At 43.6% G+C, this 22,431-nt stretch overlaps 2 protein-coding genes across 3 annotated transcripts in view; one reads left to right on the forward strand and one right to left on the reverse strand.

Annotated features, from left to right (window-relative positions):
- Positions 1–19,190, reverse strand: part of LOC135548465 (platelet-activating factor acetylhydrolase IB subunit alpha2-like) — a 57,338-nt gene extending 38,148 nt beyond the window's left edge. Inside the window, exons 1-3 of the mRNA XM_064978088.1 lie at positions 19,104–19,190; positions 17,174–17,242; positions 16,965–17,053 (exon numbers count right to left, since the gene is read on the reverse strand). The gene's annotated coding sequence lies outside the window, so the exon portion shown is untranslated. The remainder of the gene's footprint in view (positions 1–16,964; positions 17,054–17,173; positions 17,243–19,103) is intronic.
- On the forward strand, positions 264–22,162 carry LOC135548464 (myelin protein zero-like protein 2). 2 transcript variants are annotated; one of them, XM_064978086.1, is made up of 4 exons: positions 264–405; positions 20,059–20,228; positions 20,422–20,632; positions 20,738–22,162. In XM_064978086.1, the coding sequence occupies exons 2-4, from the start codon at positions 20,079–20,081 to the stop codon at positions 21,013–21,015; spliced, it is 639 nt and encodes a 212-aa protein (XP_064834158.1). In that variant the 5' UTR covers positions 264–405; positions 20,059–20,078; the 3' UTR covers positions 21,016–22,162. The 2 variants fall into 2 exon arrangements, with proteins under 2 accessions (XP_064834158.1, XP_064834156.1); XM_064978084.1 differs by lacking the exon at positions 264–405 and adding an exon at positions 546–763.
- The last annotated feature ends 269 nt before the right edge of the window (positions 22,163–22,431 follow it).

Consider the following 22,431-nt stretch of genomic DNA (forward strand, 5'->3'; position numbering starts at 1 on the left):
GAGTTTATATTTTTGTTCAGTGCAGTTGTTTAAGGTCATTCAAAGGCAGATTGCAGTATCTGCATTTTATGGGTCATAGGTGAAATCAGTGGTTATGATTGATATGAATACAAATGACTACATAATAAGATGATACATCAGTGCATTATCAATGATCTACCTACATTATACTTGTCTGGCTAGCAAATCAACTTTGAAGCTATTTTTCTGTTTCACTTTGTAGGGTAGCATAGGTACGCTATGCTTAATGCGTTGCTTCTGCGCAAATGACGGGGTAGAAAACGGAAAATGTTCAAGGTGATTTTGCCTCAGTAGCCTATTTTTTAAAGAAAAAAAAAGACGTTTGAGCAGCAGTGGACAGTTTGGACATATCCTAATTTCATCAAGTCTAGGATACAAGTAAAGGTAGGCCAGCAGTATTAATACTTTGCATAGTTTTGGGGGGATAAAAACAGGTTTTACTCAAACATGTTTTACAACAGCGTTCGCCTCCCACCAGTCCGCCAAAGGCAAAAGGTGTGTAATGTGACTCCGCCTACAGCCGGAGTGCACGCACACACAGTCTTTGAGTTTCAAACTTCCGAGTCCTAGAGCTAACCTGTCGAGGTATTCGCCTGAATTATCCTTAAAACGTTCACTTTTGGAGGTTTCTAGTAACTCTTTGAAAGTTTGTTGGTGTATTTGAGGCCTGGACAAACTGACAATCCAATGTATCGGACATGGCAACAGTTCCTCGCGTTTATGGGTTTATTCGCAGTGCCAGGTGAGTTCGAAGTTACTTCATTAATTTCTGTGTTCAGTCCTATGGCAATTAGTCGCTATTCTGTATGATCAAGTAAATCAAACGAATATTGTTGATAATTTATAGCTTTACATGAACACTTAGGTCTAGTATTATTCAGTCAAAACATTGATCAGAGGCTCCAGCAGTCATCTTGCTCACGAATCACATTGACACCACTGTCCAGTTGTGGACTCGAGTCACACATTTGATTACTTGGGACTCCACTTAATAGAACATAAAATTACGTGAGACTTGAAATGATCTTGCCAGGTTTTGTAATGTTTTGTCACTCATTTTGTGGCACAGAGCCTTGTGGATTAAAGCCAATTCACGGTACTAGGAAGTAACTACCTCTCATAAGAACAATGTATAATTTCTGACACAAAGCAACGTTTAGAAAAAGTATATATAGGACGAAGGTCATGTTAAGGCGAACTAACTATAAAGGGAAACAAATGACTACAGTTTACACTTTTTTGCCATTTCATAAAATATTGCTTTTAGAAAAGGGGTGTTTTTCTTTTTAAGTACCAGGGTAACTGGCCCTCCCATGGGGTGCCTGGTAGAAAATTATGGCATAGGGTTTCACGCAAATGTGTTAAAATCCATTTAATCAGTTTTATTTAGAAATTCTTTAGTAAGTAATACTTAAAAGCTAAGTCTAGTGGTCTTATTTTAATTATTTAAATAAAATATTGGGGGAAATGGTGTTGCACATGTCGCTATTAATATCCAAACTCTGAGGAGACTTGATGTAAAGTCCTTCTTTAAGTCACCTGTACATACATTTTCTTTGATCTTTTCGTTGTTCCTTTTCCATAATAACCATTATGTATAATTGCACTAAATATTATTTGAATAATACAAGATTTTATATCACAGTAGTCTTTTTAAAATGACATGCAGGAGCAAAAGGTTTTCAATAGTTGTTTATAATTAATTTAAAAAAAGATGAATTGGAATATAATATTGGAATGGAATATAACATTTTAATAACTTAACTCGTTAATTCAGTGTAACATTGATGTGGCAACTGTCTTATGCTTTGCTGAGGGTGTGCCCAACATGCCCCCATTCACATCGACGGGGCTGTAGTGGAGCGGGTCAAGAGTTTCAATTTCCTTGGTGTCCACATCCCCAACAAACTATCATGGTCCAAACACACCAACAAAGTCGTGAAGAGGGCACGATAATGCCTTTTCCACCTCAGGAGACTTGAAAAGATTTGGCATGGGTCCGTAGATACTCAAAAAGTTCTACAGCTGCACCATCGAGATCATCCTGACCGGTTGCATCACCGCCTGGTATGGCAACTGCTCGGCATCCTACTGCTCGGTGCTACAGAGGGTAGTAGTTTGGCCCCATCACTGGGGCCAAGCTTCCTGCAATCCAGGACCTATACACTAACTAGGCGGTGTCGGAGGAAGGTCCAAAAAATTGTCAGTCTCCAGTCACTGAAGTTATTAACTGTTCTCTCTGCTACCGCACGGCGAGCGGTATCGGAGTGCCAAGTCTAGGTCCAAATAGCTTCTAACCCCAAGCCATAAGACTGCTGAACAATTAATAACATGGCTACTGGGACTATTACACTGCTGCAACCCGCTGATTATTATCTATGCATAGTCACTTTACCCAGACTAATCTGTACACCCTTATAGTGATTCAGTACCGGTACCCCCTGAGCTGACAAGGTAAAAATCTGTCGTTCTGCCCCTGAACAGGCAGTTAACCCACTGTTCCTAGGCCGTCATTGAAAATAAGAATTTGTTCTTAACTGACTTGCCTGGTTAAATAAAGGTAAAAAATATATATATAGCCTCACAATTGTTATTTTTTGTTGCTTTTAATTATTTTTTTACTTTAGTTTATTTAGTAAATATTTTCTTAACTGCGTTGTTGGTTAATGGCTTGTAAGTAAGAATTTCACCTGTTGTATTTGGCACGTGACAAATAAAATGTTGTTGATTTATTGCACAATTCTAATTTGTACATAGGTCACAAATATAGCTATTCCCAGTCAAATTGGAGCACAACTCATTAGCCTACCTCCTGCACTGCTCACACCTAATCCAGTGACTGAAAACAGGGGAGAGATGCCAATTGAAAAGCTCTCTCTTAAAAACATAGTTGGCTATATGACATAAAATGCTGTGTAAAATAAATCACAGAAACAATGAGAAAATATGGAAAAATAAATAAATAATAAAATGTTATAAAGCAGTCCGTGTAATCATCTGCCAGAGAGTAGCCCCAATCGGCCCGAGACCCAAGTAATACATTTGGGTCAGATAACTCACATCGGAATCGGCCTGAGCTCAATCCCCGCATCATAGCCACAAGTAACACTGCCTAAGTTTGAATCAAGCAGCGTGTTGAGCACAGTTGGTGAAGTCGAGTGTTCTGACAGGACAATAGTAGTAGCTAAAGCTGGAATAAAAAGGAAATGGTCTAAAATTGGAGTGGAGGATACATGTATGAATGATAATAAATCTCTTCTTGTCGGGATGCGTTTGAGTAGGGATTAGAGGTCGACCGATTAGTCAGGGCCGATTTCAAGTTTTCATAACAATCGGAAATCTTTATTTTTGGGCGCCGATTTTTGATGATTTAAAAACAAAATACAAAAAATGTTTTTATTTTATACCTTTTATTTAACTAGGCAAGTCAGTTAATTGCCTTGTTCAGGGGCAGAACGACAGATTTTCACCTTGTCAGCTCAGGGGTTCCAATCTTGCAACCGCACAGTTAACTAGTCCAACACTAACAATTGCACTCCACGAGTAGCCTGCCTGTTACGCGAATGCAGTAGAAGCCAAGTTAAGTTTAATGCTAGCTAGCAATTTATCTTATAACTAGTGATTATGATTGATTGTGTTTTATAACTACTAATCCAGTTTAGCAGGCAATATTAACCATTGCACGCAGAGTCAGGGTTCATTGCACGCAGAGTCAGGGTATATGCAACAGTTTGGGCTGCCTGGCTCATTGCGAACTAATTTGCCAGAATTTTACTTAATTATGACATACATTGAAGGTTGTGCAATGTAACAAGAATATTTAGACTTAGGGATGCCACCCGTTAGATAAAATACCGAACGGTTCCGTATTTCACTGTAATAATAAACGTTTTGTTTTCAAAATTATAGTTTCAGGATTCGATCCTATTACTGACCAAAGGCTCGTATTTCTGTGTGTTATTATGTTATAATTAAGTCTGATTTGATAGAGCAGTCTGACTGAGCAACAGCAGGACCATAATCATTCATTCAAACAGCACTTTTGTGCGTTTTGCCAGCAGCTCTTCGCAAGCACAGCGCTGTTTATGACTTCAAGCCTATCAGCATAATGGCTGGTGTAACCAATGTGAAATGGCCAGCTAGTTAGCTGGGTGTGCGCTAATATTGTTTCAAACGTCACTCGCTTTTAGATTTGGAGTAGTTATTCCAATTGCGCTGCAAGGGCTGCGGCTTTTGTGGGGCGATGGGTAACGCTGCTTCGAGTGTGGCTGTTGTCGATGTGTTCCTGGTTCGAGCCCAGGTAGGGGCGAGGAGGGGGACGGAAGCTATACTGTTACACTGGCAATACTATAGTGCCTATAAGAACATCCAATAGTCAAAGGTATATGAAATACAAATGGTATAGAGAGAAATAGTCGTATAAATACTATATTAACTACAACCTAAAACCTCTTACCTTGGAATATTGAAGTCTCATGTTAAAAAGAACCACCAACTTTCATATGTTCTCATGTTCTGAGCAAGGAACTTAAACGTTAGCTTTTGTACATGGCACATATTTTACATGGCACATATTTCTACATGGCACATATTACTTTCTTCTCCAACACTTTGTTTTTGCATTATTTAAACCAAATTGAACATGTTTCATTATTTATTTGAGGCTAAATTGATTTTATTGAGGTTTTATATTAAGTTAAAATAAGTGTTAATTCAGTATGTTTTATTTGTAATAATGACAATTACAACAAATCGGCCGATTTAATCGGTATCGGCTTTTTTGGTCCTCCAATAATCGGTATCGGCGTTGAAAAATCATAGTCGGTCGACCTCTAGTAAGGATGCACGTGAAACCCTTTTGGGGTGTCAAATGGTGACGTATGCGCTGGAAAAAGTGGAGTCTGTCAGTGGCCAGGAGTGGGCTTATTTTGATTAATTGTATTTCTGAAGAACAGAGGAAGATTGCAGTGGGCCACCCTCAAAAGAATCCAAACAAAAGTTTTGTGTTTTGAACTTTGGAGGAGAGCACCCATTTAAAGGAGTCTTCACAGGGGTAACGACGGGTGTTCAGGTTGAATACCTGAAGAGAATTCGTAGTGTGATTGGTGCCAATCGTCTGACCCACTGTGTGAATGGAGAAAAATAAGAAAGTCATTTGGTCCTGTTGTTTTTTTAATAAAGAGCAAATACCTGTGTGATTGCCAATAATCCATAGAGGAAGAATGTCAAATTATAGGTAGAGAGTTTTGCCATAATAAATAAATATGCAGCTCAAAACAATGTTGGTGATCAAGAATATTAACTGTTTACTTTGCAAGCTCATCAGCAGTGGGGCAACAAATACTAGCGTAGGCCTACTGGTATTTTGGTATGTAACAATTGCTTGAAATTGATGATTTACTTATGAAGCTTTCATTTGGAATTTGTTTAAAATGAGTAATTACTGTGGAAAAGACTCAGCATAGGCGCAGCTCTCCAAACACCAGCATGGAGCTTTTTTTCTCTTGTTGAAATGTTTGCTCTTGCTTTCACATGTTTAAATTAATTGGCCCTGTGTGGTAAATCAATATCTAATACTAAAATAATTGCTAGCGTTTCATTCCATCCTGGTACCGTTTATTACAACATGTAGACATTTCATGTTTGCTAGGCCTACAATACATTTTCATTTAGCCAACCATTTTGTTCCCTCTGAGTGGACGCAATGTTTATTGTGCACATGACCGTTCACAAGATTCATGGGGTAGAAGTTCTGTTTATTTAATTCAATATATGGTTTCCTTTTGTTCATATTTCTTGGGTTATGTCGGAGTTCCGTGCCTGTGTTATCCTCGTTGTGTGTAATGTGCGCATAGAAATAGGCTACATGGCCTGCACCCTTCGCTTTGGAGTCAGAACATGGAATAGGAGAATGTATTGTTCCATGTATGCATTGTGTTGAAACATCATTAATAATCATTAAGTTTGGTTAAGATTAATATACCAATGTAACAATGGATGTGTAAATTGCCTTTTTGTATGAAATGGCGCTTTCACCATTGGATCAGCAAGACCTATAAATAAATCTACTCTCTGAGCATGTCAACCTGCCTTGCCTTCTGCTGATTTTATGCCCCTACGACTGCTACAAGTTTTACAATTACAAATGCTAATCAAAATGTGTTGTAGACAAAATGACGAAAAGGGCTGTGTTAATACATAGACAAAGATTTGTAGTTGAACAAGTCGTTGCATGTATCGATTTTATTTTTACTTCACTTGAGTCTCGATTTGACTTGCTCATTGAATGCACGACTTGGACTTGACTCGAGTCTTGACCCGTTCTACTTGGGACTCAACTTGAGAATTCCGATCTTGTGACTTGAGACTTGCTTGTGACTCGAATAATAGTGACTTGGTCCCGCCTCTGCCACTGTCAGGCTCAGATGGCTACCGGTCAGGTGACCAGAACCCCAATCTAATTTCCACAATCTTGATAATAAGTAGTCTACTCTTGATTTATACTTTATCATTATAGAATAGCTTGGACATGCAGTATATGTTGACATTTCTGACATGTTTCTCAGATTGATCAGGCCAAAGCTCATAGTGATCATAAGTTATTGTCCTCCTGGATAATTGTTAGATGGATATGGAAGGCCAGGTATTGATGTATGAATCTGAACGTCTATACTGTGTACCTATCCGATGTGTATAATACGCCCCAATAGCTCTGTCCGATATCAGGAAGCAGGGGAGTGTCTTTAGTGCTGCAGATTGTATTTATTCTTTGGATCTGCCTTGAGGCAACTCAGCCAAGAGTTAGTGGATCACACCCAGTGTTTTATATGAAAGCATCCAGTCTGTAAATGTCTGTTTTGTTTGTGTGGGTTATACTTTCAAGGACATGGGAGGATTATCTCTCCTCCCTGTACTCAAAGTACTAATGTGTTGCTGCTCTAGTTTGAATAATACAACACATCTGTCATCACATGAATTCCATCCAATCAGGGAGCGCAGAGAGGGGCCTTTCTGAAGTCTGCCTGGGAAGTGAAGCTCAGCCATCTGGTTGATTGATTTTAGTGCTGTCATGTCTACTCTAGGGTAGTGCATGTAGTTTGTTACAATACAGTGATTCGCCAGGATGGTTCCCTCAGCTCAGATACTTTCTACAGTGTTTTTTACTGATCTTTTGCTTGTCTGCCCATGAACATGACAGGGTGGATAGGATTTAGAGTGACTGACTGTTTTAATCCATAACACTATCAGGGCAATGAGGCAGAGCATGAAGGAAAAAGAAATGCACATGGCTGGTATTAATCCCTGTTTGTCTCGAGCCCCTACCCTGCCGAACTCCTGAAGGAGATAAATCTAATCGACACTTCAGAGTGGTGCCAGTGGGTACAGATGGAAGATTTCATGTTTGCCAGAACACTTGATGTTTTTTGTTGTTGTTTTTTTTACCTTTATCAGAATCCTTTTATACTTCCTGGCTGGTTCAGGCTCTCATACGTGGACCTCTGGACTGAAGACCTACAATCATTAACCAGCCACCTGCCGGTATCATTAACCAGACAGTGACACACACACACAGACTTCCAAATATAAACACAATGGAATGCTGAGTAGAGGTCTTCACGGGTCCAAAAGTCCCACCTGACCCTATTTCTATAAAAAACAAATTAAACGGAGGTCTGTTGCGAGTGGACCCGAGGATAGTCCGACCCGTTCCGAAAAGGCACGTGGGGGAAAAAAGACCCAAACAGACCAGTGCTGGTTTGGGACTGAGTGAGTAGAGAGAGAGAAAGACACCTCTGACTGGGCGCTGTCAGTGCCATAAATAAACGAGCGATAGGCCTATTGGCCAAATGATCCACAGTTACGTGCCCTTAAAATCTGCCTGAAACCAATTACAAAAATAATATTGGTTGTGTTTTGATGTGTAGCATATTAAAAACTTCACTGTTCAGCTGTCGGCGATCAGATGGGCAGATGGAATCCACTCCTCAGTAAAAGCCTCAGTAAAAGCCACATGACAGCCCGTTTGTCAGGATTTGGCCAGGGTTGTTCCGGGTTTTGGTCACTAGATGCCCCCATTGTGCTTTTTGACCTTATGTTTTTTCCCTTGTTCCCCATTATTATTTGCACCTGTGCCTCGTTTCCCCTGATTGTATTTAAACCCTTAGTTTCCCTCAGTTCTGTGCTCTGTGTTTGTATGTTAGCACCCAGCCCTAGTGTTCTGTGTATTCTTGTCGATTCCGGTGGATGCTCTTGTGGAATTCTGTTTTTGTTTTTTGAGTATCTCTTGAGGCTTTTTTGTGCTATTCCTACCACCTTTTGGATTTGCCATTTTTTTGTATTGAAGGACTTCTCCTTTTTACTTTATTAAATACACCGTCTTAAGTACTGCTGTGTCTGCCTCATCTTCTGGGTTCTGCTGACTATTCGTGGCTCAGTTGGTTAAGTGACTGTTTCTCACTCCGGAGACCCAGGTTCGTAACCGGGTCCTGACAGAAACACAGAGCCAAAATGAACCCAGAGGCAGCCAGTTCCCAGGACCTTTTGCCATGCTGTCCCACCACCAGGAGACTGTCCAACGCCACGAAGCCGCCCTGGTTCAGCAAGAGGCCTTAATGGCTAGACATTCTCATCTTCTGTCGGAGATGCTGACTTCCATTAAGCAAATATCTGATCGTCTTACCCCGGCAACAGTTCCCGTCCCAGTACCTCAGATTCACGTACCCATGGCAGTTAACCCCCTGGCTGAACCTCGTCTTCCACCTCCCCAACAGTTCTCAGGTGATCCAAGTGCTTGTAAAGGGTTTCTCACCCAATGTTCTCTCTCCGTTGAGCTACAACCCTCGTCGTTTCCCACCGACCGGTCTAAGATCGCTTATATCATCACCCTGCTGTCGGAAAAAGCCCTGGCCTGGGCTACTGCTGTGTGGGATGCCCATAGTTCCTGCTGTGCCAGCTACTCTGCCTTTGCTGAGGAATTCAAACGAGTGTTTCAAGGCCCAAGCAGTGGTTCTGACTCAGCCAAACAGCTCCTGACTCTCCACCAAGGTTGGCGCAGCGTGACGGACTATGCCATCCAGTTCCGCACGGTGGCAGCAGCAAGTGGCTGGAACAACGAGGCGCTCACGGTGTGCTTTCTGAAAGGCCTTTCCGACACTATCCAAGATGAACTGGCCACTCGGGAACCACCGGACAATCTCGAGTCCCTGATCAAGTTGGCCTCACGCATTGACCAGCGTCTGAGAGAGAGAGAACTCAACCGTAGACCTCTAGCCCCTATCAGTCCCAGCTCCGAGTCCCCACCTTTATCCTCGCTGGCTCCATCGGAACCCATGCAGATTGGACGCATCTCCCAGGCTGAGAGAGACCGCCGGATGAGGGAGCGACGCTGTCTATATTGCGGCAAACCGGGCCATTTCCGTTCCACGTGTCCCGGGCTCCAGGGAAACGCTCTGTCCCGTACAGACCGGGGGAACTGTAACGGGAAACATAACCTCCTCCCATCCGTCCAACTCCCGTCTGCTCATTCCAGTCACCCTCTCCTGGGACAACCACAAGCTTCACCTTCAAGCCTTGGTAGACTCTGGAGCCGCAGGTAACTTCATGGATGGTGTCTGGGCGAAGGAGAATGGCGTTCCCTCTGAACCTCTAAGTGAACCCATGAGGGTCACTACATTGGATGGAAGCCCTTTGGGATCTGGACTTGTCACTCATGTCACTACCTCCTTGCGACTTTCAGTTTCACAACACCAGGAATTGATGAACTTTCATTTGATCTCCTGTTCCGAGTTCCCTCTCGTCCTTGGATACCCCTGGCTTCACAGCCATAACCCTCACATCGACTGGTCTGTGGGCACTATCAAGCAGTGGGGTCCTACGTGCCAAGCTACTTGTATTTTCCAGAATTCCCGAGTTCTACTCCCGAGTCTTTAGAATCCATCGACCTGACCCGAGTTCCCGAGTGTTACCATGACCTCAAACTGGTGTTTAGCAAACAGAGGGCCACCATGCTACCACCCCATAGACCTTACGATTGCCCCATCGACCTGTTTCCGGGCACTTGCCCCCCAGGGGTCGGATCTTTTCCCTATCTCCACCCGAACGAGCTGCTATGGATACCTACATCAAGGACGCTCTGGAAGCAGGCCTCATGCGTCCATCCACCTCCCGGCGGGAGCAGGGTTTTTCTTTGTGGCCAAGAAAGACGGTGGATTACGTCCTTGCATCGACTACCGGGGACTCAATGCCATAACCGTCCGTAACCGTTACCCGCTACCCCTTATGGCCACAGCCTTCGAGCTGCTCCAGGAAGCAGTTGTTTTCACTAAGCTTGACCTGCGGAACGCATACCATCTTGTGCGGATCAGACCTGGTGACGAGTGGAAGACCGCTTTCAACACGCCTACTGGTCACTATGAATACTTGGTGATGCCCTTCGGCCTGACCAACGCCCCAGCGGTGTTCCAAGCGCTCATAAACGATGTGCTTAGGGATATGCTTAACATATTTGTGTTCGTTTACTTGGATGACATCCTCATCTTTTCGAGCTCCCTTCAAGAACACACTAAGCATGTCAGACAAGTACTCAAACGCCTCCTGGACAGCCATCTGTACGTTAAGCCGGAAAAATGTGAATTCCATTCATCCCGAGTACAATTCCTGGGATTTGTAGTGGAACCCGGTCGAGTCCAAATGGACCCCAGGAAGGTAGGGGCGGTAGCGGATTGGCCCACCCCCAAATCCGTTAAGGAAGTTCAGCGTTTCCTGGGCTTCACAAACTTTTACCGCAAGTTCATCAAGAACTTCAGCTTGGTGGCAGCCCCTCTCTCAGCTTTAACCAAGGGTGGCAATGCAAGGTTTTTGTGGGGAAGAGAAGCTGAGACGGCCTTCCAAGGACTCAAGCAGCGCGTTCTCTCTGCTCCCATCCTGATACTACCGACTACGGATGAACCATTTGTGGTGGAGGTAGACGCATCAGAGGTTGGTGTTGGAGCTGTCCTGTCTCAGAGGGGTGAAGACAAGAAGCTTCATCCGTGCGCTTTCTTCTCACACCGGCTTACCCCGACTGAGAGGAACTACGATGTGGGGGATCGTGAACTCCTAGCGGTTAAGATGGCATTGAAGGAATGGAGACACTGGCTCGAGGGGGCTTCTCACCCGTTTCAAGTGCTTACGGACCACAAAAATCTGGAGTATATCCAGCAGGCGAAGCGGTTGAACTCTAGACAAGCTAGATGGTCTCTTTTCTTCAATCGATTCCAGTTTATCCTCACCTATCGGCCCGGGTCGAAGAATCTCAAACCGGATGCCCTGTCCCGAGTCTACGCTCCTGCCATTCGAGATGACACGGACATGCCTGTCCTTCCTGCTGCTAAGATTGTGGCTCCGATCTCGTGGCAAGTTGAGGATACCGTGAGACGTGCTCAAGCTAGCGAACCGGACCCGAAAGGAGGTCCTGCCAATCGGTTGTTTGTCCCCAAGGCAGTGAGGACTCAGGTCCTTCTGTGGGGGCACTCCTCTCGCCTCACCTGTCATCCGGGCGTAGGTCGCACCTTGGAGTTCATCCAGCGTAAGTTCTGGTGGCCTACCATAAGAGAAGACGTTGCCACTTTCGTCAATGCCTGTCCCGTGTGCTGCCAGGGCAAATCTTCTCACCTCCGCCCTCAAGGACTCCTTCACCCTTTACCTGTTCCCCACAGACCCTGGTCCCATATCTCATTGGACTTTATTACTGGACTTCCTCCATCCCATGGCAATACTACTATCCTAGTCATAATCGACAGGTTTTCAAAGGCGGCCAGGTTCGTCCCTCTGACTAAGTTACCTTCTGCCAAGGAAACGGCTGAGTTGGTAATTAATCATGTGTTCCGAGTCTTCGGCATTCCTCAAGATATGGTTTCTGACAGAGGTCCCCAGTTCGCCTCAAGGTTTTGGAAGGCCTTCTGCCAACTCATGGGGCTTCTGCCAGTCTATCTTCAGGGTACCATCCGGAGTCCAACGGCCAAACAGAGAGGATGAATCAAGAGCTGGAAACCACCCTCCGATGTATGACTCGTGACAACCCGTCCACATGGTCATCCTTTATTGTTTGGGCCGAATACGCGCACAACACCTTGCGCTCCTCCTCCACTGGTATGTCCCCGCACGAGTGTCAGTTTGGCTATGCTCCTCCATTGTTCCCGGACCAGGAGGCAGAAGTCAGAGTGCCTTCAGCCTTGAAGTTCGTCAGACGCTGTCGGCTTATGTGGAGGAAGACCCGTCTTAATCTTATGCGTTCCTCACAGAGGTACCAACAACAAGCCAACAGACGTCGCCGTCCCGGGCCTACCCTGCGCCCGGCCAGAGAGTCTGGCTCTCCACAAGAGACTTACCTCTACGGGTGGAGTCTCGCAAGCTGTCCCAAAAATACATCGGTCCCTTCAAGGTTGCCAGGAGAGTTAACCCAGTTTCTTATCGCCTACACTTACCCAGATCCCTTAAGATTAATCCCACATTTCACATTTCATTGTTAAAACCTGTTGTTTTTTCTCCCTTGTCCCGGCAGACAGACCTCCCCTCCGCCTCGTGTCATTGGAGGCCAGCCGGCTTATACCGTCCATCGGATACTGGATTCCCGCCGGGTGCAGCGTTCCTGGCAGTATCTGGTGGACTGGGAAGGCTACGGTCCCGAGGAGCGCTCCTGGGTTCCTGCCAAAGACATCCTGGACCCTGACCTCATTCGTCAGTTCAGGGCCCTCCACCCTGAGAGAGCTGGTAGGAACGTCAGGAGCCGTTCCTAGGGGGATTCTGTCAGGATTTGGCCAGGGTTGTTCCGGGTTTTGGTCACTAGATGCCCCCATTGTGCTTTTTGACCTTATGTTTTTTCCCTTGTTCCCCATTATTATTTGCACCTGTGCCTCGTTTCCCCTGGTTGTATTTAAACCCTTAGTTTCCCTCAGTTCTGTGCTCTGTGTTTGTATGTTAGCACCCAGCCCTAGTGTTCTGTGTATTCTTGTCGATTCCGGTGGATGCTCTTGTGGAATTCTGTTTTTGTTTTCGAGTATCTCTTGAGGCTTTTTTGTGCTATTCCTACCACCTTTTGGATTTGCCATTTTTTTGTATTGAAGGACTTCTCCTTTTTACTTTATTAAATACACCGTCTTAAGTACTGCTGTGTCTGCCTCATCTTCTGGGTTCTGCTGACTATTCGTGGCTCAGTTGGGTAAGTGACTGTTTCTCACTCCGGAGACCCAGGTTCGTAACCGGGTCCTGACACCGTTTTGGAGTTTTCAAAAAGGCACCTTAAGACTCTCGGCCCATGAGAAACAAGATTCTCTGGTCTGATGAAACCAAGATTGAACTCTTTGACCTGAATGCCAAGCGTCTGGAGGAAACCTGGCACCATCCCTACGGTGAAGCATGGGGTGGCAGCATCATGCTGTAGGGATGTTTTTAAGTGGCAGGGACTGGGAGAATCTAGCAAAGTACAGTGAGATCCTTGATGAAAACTTGCTCCAGAGGGCTTAGGACCTTAGACTGGGGTGAAGGTTCACCTTTCAATAGGACAATGACCCAAAGCACACAGCCAAGACAACGCAGGAGTGGCTTCGGGACAAGTCTCTGAATGTCCTTGAGAGACCTGAGAATAGTTGTGCATCGACGCTCTCCATCCAACCTGACAGAGCTTGAGAGGATCTGCAGAGAAGAATGAGAGAAACTCCCCAAATACAGGTGTGCCAAGCTTGTAGTGTCATACCCAAGAAGACTGTTTTAATTAGTTCTCCGCATCCAGTGCAGGCGGGAGGGATTGTTAATTGCGCTACCGAACTGCCCCTAATCAAAACGGCCTAAATCCAGCCGTCAGAAAACAATGTGTCAATCACTCTCGAGTCATCTGGGACCCACGAGCTAAGCCCAAGGGACTACTAGGGGGGCACTTGAACATTCGTAGTGTCATTCTAAAAAGCCATCAAATTCAACATCTACTCACAGACTCCAACCTTGACTTCCTCTGCCTCAGAGACATGGCTCCATAAAAACTCTCCATATGCTGTTTTGATTGTGATTGGCTACAATGTTTTCAGGAGAGACAGGACTGAAGGAAGAGGAGGGGGTGTGATGATTTACATTAAAGAACATATCCGATGTAAACAAATTGAGTGGTCATGTGATAATGAACTAGAATGTATTGGCCTGAACGTTACACTGTCTCCCCAAATGTCTTTTACCTCTATTGAAATGTATAGGCCTTCCACCAAAAGTGTGTTTTTTGATCAGTTTAATAACATGCTTAGGGAATGTGACTTTGTAAAAGAGGTAATCTTAATGGGAGATTTTAACATTAATTATGAAGACACGTTTTGTAGGAAAACCCTCAAAAGGATCACTAATACCTTTGGCCTTACACAGCTAGTTAAAGGACCAACCAGGGTGACTTGTTGCTCTAAAACACAGATTGATTTGGTGTCTTGTAATAAACCAGAGAGAGTGACTAAATCATTCAATATGGTTACTGGGCTATCTGATCATAATCTGACACTTATCGCCAGAAAGCTGTCTAAGAGCAGGTTTAACCTCTCCACTGTTAGAAAGCCGGATCAACTAAGAATACCTAAGAGTGAATTAAACTATTTTGAAAACGCAATTAAGGGAATTAACTGGAATGATCTCTTGTCCTATACAGATGTGGAAGCTGATAGTCAGGTTTTTCTATCCACAATCCAGACTACTATAAATGGTTTCCTAAAGAAAATCAAATCCAAACCTGGCCAAAAGAGCACTCTTCCTTGGCTAATTGGAGAAATCTGGAAATTGTTGAAAGAACGAGATTATGCTCTAAAAATAGCCCTAAGATCCAAATTAGAGCATGACAGACGTAGGTTTACCATGTTGAGAAATAAGGTGATGAAAGAAATTAGACAGGCCAAGGCAAACTTTTTTATTAACGTACTTGTTGAAGCAAAGGGAAATTCTAAATTGATCTGGGAGAATCTAAAAATGTTAACAGGGAAAGACCGTAGTAACACTGCAAAAAGACTAGCAATCATGGTGAATAACAATCTAACACAGGATGCAGTCGAAATAGCAATAGCCTTCAATTCCTACTTAATTGACTCTGTCAGGATACTGACACAGAACCCCTCCACTGGTTTCTTGGGCTCAGTGCTAGTAAATGATGCTCAACCTGTCTTCATCAAAGGTGAACAAGGTGATTTAGCTCACTAAAGAACTCTAAAGCCAAAGATGTGTTTGGGTTGGACTCTACCTTTTCTTAAAAACTACAATTACAAAAGTAATTGGCCCCATTACTAAGGTCACCAACATGTCTATTGGTCTCGGGGTGTTTCCAAGGGTATGGAAGTCAGCCATAATAACGGTCGTCTTTAAATCAGGCGACCCTGCTAACGTGAGTAACTACAGGCCCATTAGTATACTACCTGTGGTGTCAAAGGTTGTTGAAAAGTGTGTAGCAGGACAACTGATTGCCCACCTCAACAAACAGCCCTTTCACATTACACTCCAGTTTGGCTTCAGAGTGAAACACTCCACAGAAACGGCCAACTGCTTTCTTCTGGAAAATGTGACGTCCAAGATGGACAAAGGGGGCGTTGTTGGGACTGTGTTTCTGGACCTAAGGAAGGCAGTTGGCCGTTTGATACTGTTAACCATGAGATTCTCATCACAAAATTGTCCAAGTTCAACTTTTCCCCCGATGCCTTGAGATGGATGAAATCATACCTTGAAGGCAGAACTCAGTGTGTCAGAGTGAGCAATGAGCTGTCGCCCACTCTTAGCTATGATGTGGGCGTGTACGTTTTTTGCATCTCACTCCCTCTTTGGTTTTACATTTTTATGGTTTGAGTGCTAGTAGCCCTATATTGCGCCAAACACAACATTACAGTTGGAACCTAATTTGGCAAAAGAAAATGGCTCAAAACAAAGTTAAAGTGCAATATGTGCCATGTAAAAAAACTAACCTTTAAGTTCCTTGCTCAGAACATGAGAACATATGAAAGCTGGTGATTCCTTTTAACACGAGTCTTCAATATTCCCAGTTTAGAAGTTTTAGGTTTTAGTTATTATAGAAATTTATAGGACTATTTCTCTCTATACCATTTGTATTTCATATACCTTTGACTATTGGATGTTCTTATAGGCACTATAGTATTGCCAGCCTAATCTCGGGAGTTGATAGGCTTGAAGTCATAAATAGCACTGTGCTTCAAGCATTGCGAAGAGCTGCTGGCAAATGCAAGAAAGTGCTGTTTGAATGAATGATTACGAGCCTGCTGCTGCCTACCACCGCTCAGTCAGACTGCTCTATCAAATCAGACTTAATTCTAATATAATAAACACACAGAAATACGAGCCTTGTGTCATTAATATGGTCAAATCCGGAAACTATCATTTTGAAAACAAAACGTTTATTCTTTCAATGAAATACGGAACCGTTCCATATTTTATCGAACGGGTGGCATCCACAAGTCTCTAAATATTGGTGTTACATTGCACAACCTTTAATGTTATGTCATAATTCTGTAAAATTCTGGCAAATGAATTACGGTTTTGGAAGAAATAGTCTTCACACAGTTCGCAACGAGCCAGGCTGCTCAAACTGCTGCATATACCCTGACTCTGTTTCACAGAACGCAAGAGAAGTGACACAATTTCTCTAGTTAATATTGCCTGCAAACATTAATTTATTTTAACTAAATATGCAGGTTTAAAAATATATACTTGTGTATTGATTTTAAGAAAGGCATTGATGTTCATGGTTAGGTACACCATCACCCGTTTGGCGAAGAAGACTGTGATTCAATGATAAATTAACAGGCACCACATTGATTATTTGCAATGCAGGACAAGCTAGTTAAACTAGTAATATCATCAACCATGTGTAGTTAACTAGTGATTATGTTAAGATGGTTTTTTTTATAAGACAAATTTAATGCTAGCTAGCAACTTACCTTGGCTACTTGCTGCACTCACGTAACAGGTGGTCAGCCTGCCATGCAGTCTCCTCGTAGAGTGCAATGTAATCGGCCATAATCAGCGTCTAAAAATGCAGATTACCGATTTGTTATGAAAACTTGAAATGGGCCTAATTAATCGGCCATGCCGACCTCTAATAATAATCATTATAATGAATACGAAAGTAAGTGAAATTGCTTCTAACCTTAATAGTGCTCGCAGTCCATTTGGCCATGCCAACGGTCTTCTCATCTTAATCCACTACAATATCAAACTGTAAAACTAATAAGGACTCAATAATCCATGAAAAGTCAAATGATTTATCTAAAAATTGAAAGTGTGTGGGCTACGGAGAGAAACAACAAAATGGTACAGTTTGAGGCCATGCGGAAGCTGGAGATGGGGGGTGCTAGTGGGTCTGGGCAAGTGTGATGTAGTTGATATTTGTATGATGTCATGTGTACAGTCGTGGCCAAAAGTTTTGAATGACACAAATATGAATTTTCACAAAGTCTGCTGCCTCAGTATGTATGATGGTAATTTGCATATACTCCAGAATGTTATGAAGAGTGATCAGATGAATTGCAATTAATTGCAAAGTCCCTCTTTTCCATGCAAATGAACTGAATCCCCAAAAAACATTTCCACTGCATTTCAGCCCTGCCGCAAAAGGACCAGCTGTTAGTGATTCCATCATGTCAGTGATTCTCTCATTAACACAGGTGTGAGTGTTGACGAGGACAAGGCTGGAGATCACTCTGTCATGGTGATTGAGTTTGAATAACAGACTGGAAGCTTCAAAAGGAGGGTGGTGCTTGGAATCATTGTTCTTCCTCTGTCATCCATGGTTACCTTCACGGAAACAGGTGCCGTCATCATTGCTTTGCACAAAAAGTGCTTCACATGCAAGGATATTGCTGCCAGTAAGATTTCACCTAAATCAACCATTTATCGGATTATCAAGAACTTCAAGGAGAGCGGATCAATTGTTGTGAAGAAGGCTTCAGGGCGCCCAAGAAAGTCCAGCAAGCACCAGGACCGTCTCTTAAGGTTGATTTAGCTGCGGGATCGGGGCACCAACAGCACAGAGCTTGCTCAGGAATGGCAGCAGGCAGGTGTGAGTGCATCTGCACGCACAGTGAGGCGAAGACTTTTGGAGGATGGCCTGGTGTCAAGAAGGGCAGCAAAGAAGCCACTTCTCTCCAGAAAAAAACATCAGGGACAGACTGATATTCTGCAAAAGGTACAGGGATTGGACTGCTGAGGACTGGGGTAAAGTCATTTTCTCTGATAAATCCCCTTTCTGATTGTTTGGGGCATCCGGAAAAAAGCTTGTCCGGAGAAGACAAGGTGAGCGCTACCATCAGTCCTATGTCATGCCAACAGTTAAGCATCCGGAGAACATTCATGTGTGGGGTTGCTTCTTAGCCAAGGGAGTGGGCTCACTCACAATTTTGCCTAAGAACAGACCTATGAATAAAGAATGGTACCAACACATCCTCCGAGAGTCACTTCTCTCAACCATCCAGGAACAGTTTGGTGACGAACAATGCCTTTTCCAGCATGATGGAGCACCTTGCCATAAGGCGAAAGTGATAACTGTTTTGGGAACAAAACATCGATATTTTGGGTCCATGGCCAGGAAACTCTCCAGACCTTAATCCCATTGAGAACTTGTAGTCAATCCTCAAGAGGCGGGTGGACAAACAAAACCCCACAAATTTGGACAAACTCCAAGCATTGATTATGCAAGAATTGGCTGCCATCAGTCAGGATGTGGCCCAGAAGTTAGTTGACAGCATGCCAGGGCATATTGCAGAGGTTTTGAAAAAGAAGGGTCAACACTGCAAATATTGACTCTTTGCATCAACTTCATGTAATTGTCAGTAAAACCTTTGAAATGCTTGTAAATATACTTCAGTATTCCATAGTAACATCTGACAAAAATATCTAAAGACACTGAAGCAGCAAGCCTTGTGAAAATTAATATTTGTGTCATTCTCAAAACTTTTGGCCACGACTGTATGTTTTGTATTGTTTATAAAATATCAAATTAAGTATAACATTTTTAAAAAACCAATACAAATAAAACTTGTCTCTGGGTTTTCTTTTCACTATACTCTTTCTCCTCTTACTTTTGTTTTAATTCAATGAAAAATGCTGCCATATTCTCAATCAACAGTAGCCACGGCTCCTTTCACTCGCTCTCTCTCCCTCCTCGGCAGTAGGCACATGTGAGGTGAGCAGCCGGAACCAGTTTCAGCTGGACATAAGCCAAACGTTTTATTGAGTTGCAAATGGCTGACACGGATAACAAGCTTGCGCAGTTCTCATCACCTCACACACATTCCATTAACTGAGGATGAGTCCAATCGGGTCCAGTAGGCAATTTTAATTGCAAATTAAGACCCATGGAAATTATATTTGACCCGACCCAGATCAGAGACAGAAGTCTGAATTTAGGACCCGAACCCAACCCGGGCCGAATCTCCGAATTTCAGGTCTGTGAAGACCTCATGCTGAGTGAATCAATGGAGGGCCAAACCACCTGCTTTCTAATTTGATATTTTTTTAAATAGTTTATATGTTCATTCAGTTTGTTTGACTCGGGTGTGATTTATAACTTTAGCTCAGCTCATTATGGTGATTGGTTCATACTGGACCGCACAAAGTACTGTAGGTGAGAACACGCTTGAAGGGTTTGACTGAGTACAGGTTGAAGCGTTTGAGGGAGGGTACACATATTACTGAGCTACGCTACAGCTCCAGGGATTTGAAAAGTGTAGTCAACGAACAACTTTTTGGAAGTCGAGGCTGTGTTTACTGAAGAGAGCGGACCAAGTTTAGAATGAAGATGTGTAAACAGACATGGTTGTTGCGGAAACCACTATCAACCTTCTTATGGTCATCATGTGTACACATGAGTCTGCGAAATCAATTTTTCTGTGTTTAATAGTGTGGTCTAAAGGTTCTGTGAGGACTTTTATAAGGTGCTTGCTCATGCTACGCTCAGGGTTATTGTGTATATAATGTAGTGTTAACACAGTAAGCTGTGCTTACGTGTCTCATTGGGTCCACTCTGTGTGTCAGGTGTGCTGCGAGTCGTTGGGATGGAGATTTTCACATCCAAGGAGGTGGAGGCGTTGAACGGGACAGAAGTGAGATTGAAGTGCACCTTTAAGTCCAAACACCCAGTGTCCCACTCCTCTGTGGCTGTCTCCTGGAACTTCCGTCCCCTGAACCAGGGAGCTGAGGAGTCGGTAGGTGTCCCTTCCACACTGGAAACAGAACTAACAGTTGTCAAACAAGGAAGGTGTCTGAATTAGGAGGGAGACTGGATTAGCCTCGTAAACCAGCTTGACTACTGGATAGACATGGAGGCTTTTTTTTTTGCAGAGTATTACCTAAAACATCAACATTTTAGAGCAGTGCATAATTGTGTGTGTGTGTCAGGTGTTTTACTATCAGGAGACGGCATACCCCCCTACAGAGGGGCGGTTTAAGGGCCATGCAGTGTGGTCAGGGGACATCCTGAGACAGGACGCCTCCATCAGTCTGCATGAAGTCCCCTTCACCTTCAACGGCACCTACACCTGCCAGGTCCGCAACCTGCCCGACGTCCACGGCATCAATGGAGAGGTCACCCTCAGGGTCGTCCACAGAGGTCAGTCAGTCACTCACTCACACTGGTGTGTTGCATAGAAACCTTAGCATGGACTAATGTATTGTTTTGTGTGTGTGTGTGTGCTGGCTGTGCTGCTCCTTCCAGTCTCCATCTCTGATATAGGCATCCTGGCTGCAGCCATCGGGGGAACCATCGCCATAGTCCTGGTGCTGCTGGGTCTCTTCATGGTGTTTAAGTACCGCAACCGCCATGCCAGCACAGACATGGAGCTGCAGGGGAGCAAACTGCAGGAAACCAGAGAGTTGCAGGAGAGAGAGCTACAGGCCAGGGTCCTACAGGAGAGAGAGTTGCAGGCCAACATCCTACAGGAGAAAAAGCTGAAGGCCAGTGAGAAGGAGCGTAAGGACCCTACAGTGTGGTGATGGGTCAGGGGTCAGGGGCGTGTCTCCCTCTCTACCTTTGTTGACTGGTGTGGGGAGGCGTTCTGTCAGGACGGACTGGTCTCTGACTGGAGGGGCTGGCCAGTCCAGGACCACTATTTTGGATGGACTGATGCATTTTTTTGGTCGGTGTCCTTCTTTCTTCTACCCTCCACTCATCCCTCCCTCAATATGAGTATTAGGGATCTCTGTACATTCCACTAGTTTTAATGTCAGGTACTGTTTTATGAACGTAATGTTTTTTACAGACAACTATGTGATTGGGTTGACTGTGCCATCCCAGGATATACAGTATTTTCTTTTCAAAAGTAACCCCCCCCCCCCAAAAAAAACATCACTTATCAGAATGCTAACAAAATGCAAAAAGTACTAAGGAATCCCCATAGCGAATGCTAGGTAAATGCTAACGAACACTTATGAACATTTTACTATTAACAACCCAGCTCCTAAAGTTATGCAAGTATCTCGAAATGCAGCATGCACAAAATATATATTAGACAGCAGGGATCTTATTTCAGGACGGGATCGTGTCTGCTGCTGTTACCAAGAAGCTTGATCTTGCAAGCTAAGGGTAGCCACTTAGCTGGCATTAGTAAAGTAGCAGGACCCAGCTGGAAATAATTTATTTGGTACATCTTAGATAGTTAACTTAGTAGTTATAAGATGCATAGCTGGCAAACAGCTGTAACTTGATCACTTCACTTAAGTTGTGCTGTAGGGGTGACTCACCTCATGAAGCTCCCATTTTGCTCATCATCTATCTTTGTAAACAAACACACTTGATTTGCTCAAACAGCTGTTTTGGGAACTAGTACTGGTAAGCTTCATGGTTAACACGTTCTGCTTTATCTATTACCTAGTGCACAAGTTGAATGCAGGCATTTATTTAAAAAGTACTAATATTCAAATGTATAAAAACAAAAAACTTTATTGACAGTATTGTAAAATCATACTGATGTTGTTTCGAAATACCCCGGGATACGGTTTATACGGCGTACCGCCAAATCCTACTATGTGATTGTATTTTGACTATGTAGTATGATGACTACTCTTATTAGATATGGCTGAAATGACACCAGCAGCAGTCTCTTCATGTGGTGGCATCTGTTTCATTACATTTGGTTTGGTAGCCATTTTGTTCTAAATTCATTTACAGAATTCTTTTAACACTTGAATAATCAACATTATAACTGAGCTAATGGCCCATACATTCATTTGGGAATAATGTAAATGTATTTGGCAGCAGATTTGTGAGTGTGTTCTATGGTTATGATTAAGGTCCTGTTGTCAATTTAGTCAGTGAAACCCTTTTTAACCTGTTCTATCTGGGGTAGGCTACAGTAAGGGCTAGTGCTGGTGGAAGCCCTGTATCTGGGGTAGGCTACAGTAAGGGCTAGT

Source organism: Oncorhynchus masou, chromosome 11 (assembly GCF_036934945.1).
Source record: "Oncorhynchus masou masou isolate Uvic2021 chromosome 11, UVic_Omas_1.1, whole genome shotgun sequence".
Lineage (NCBI taxonomy): Eukaryota > Metazoa > Chordata > Actinopteri > Salmoniformes > Salmonidae > Oncorhynchus > Oncorhynchus masou.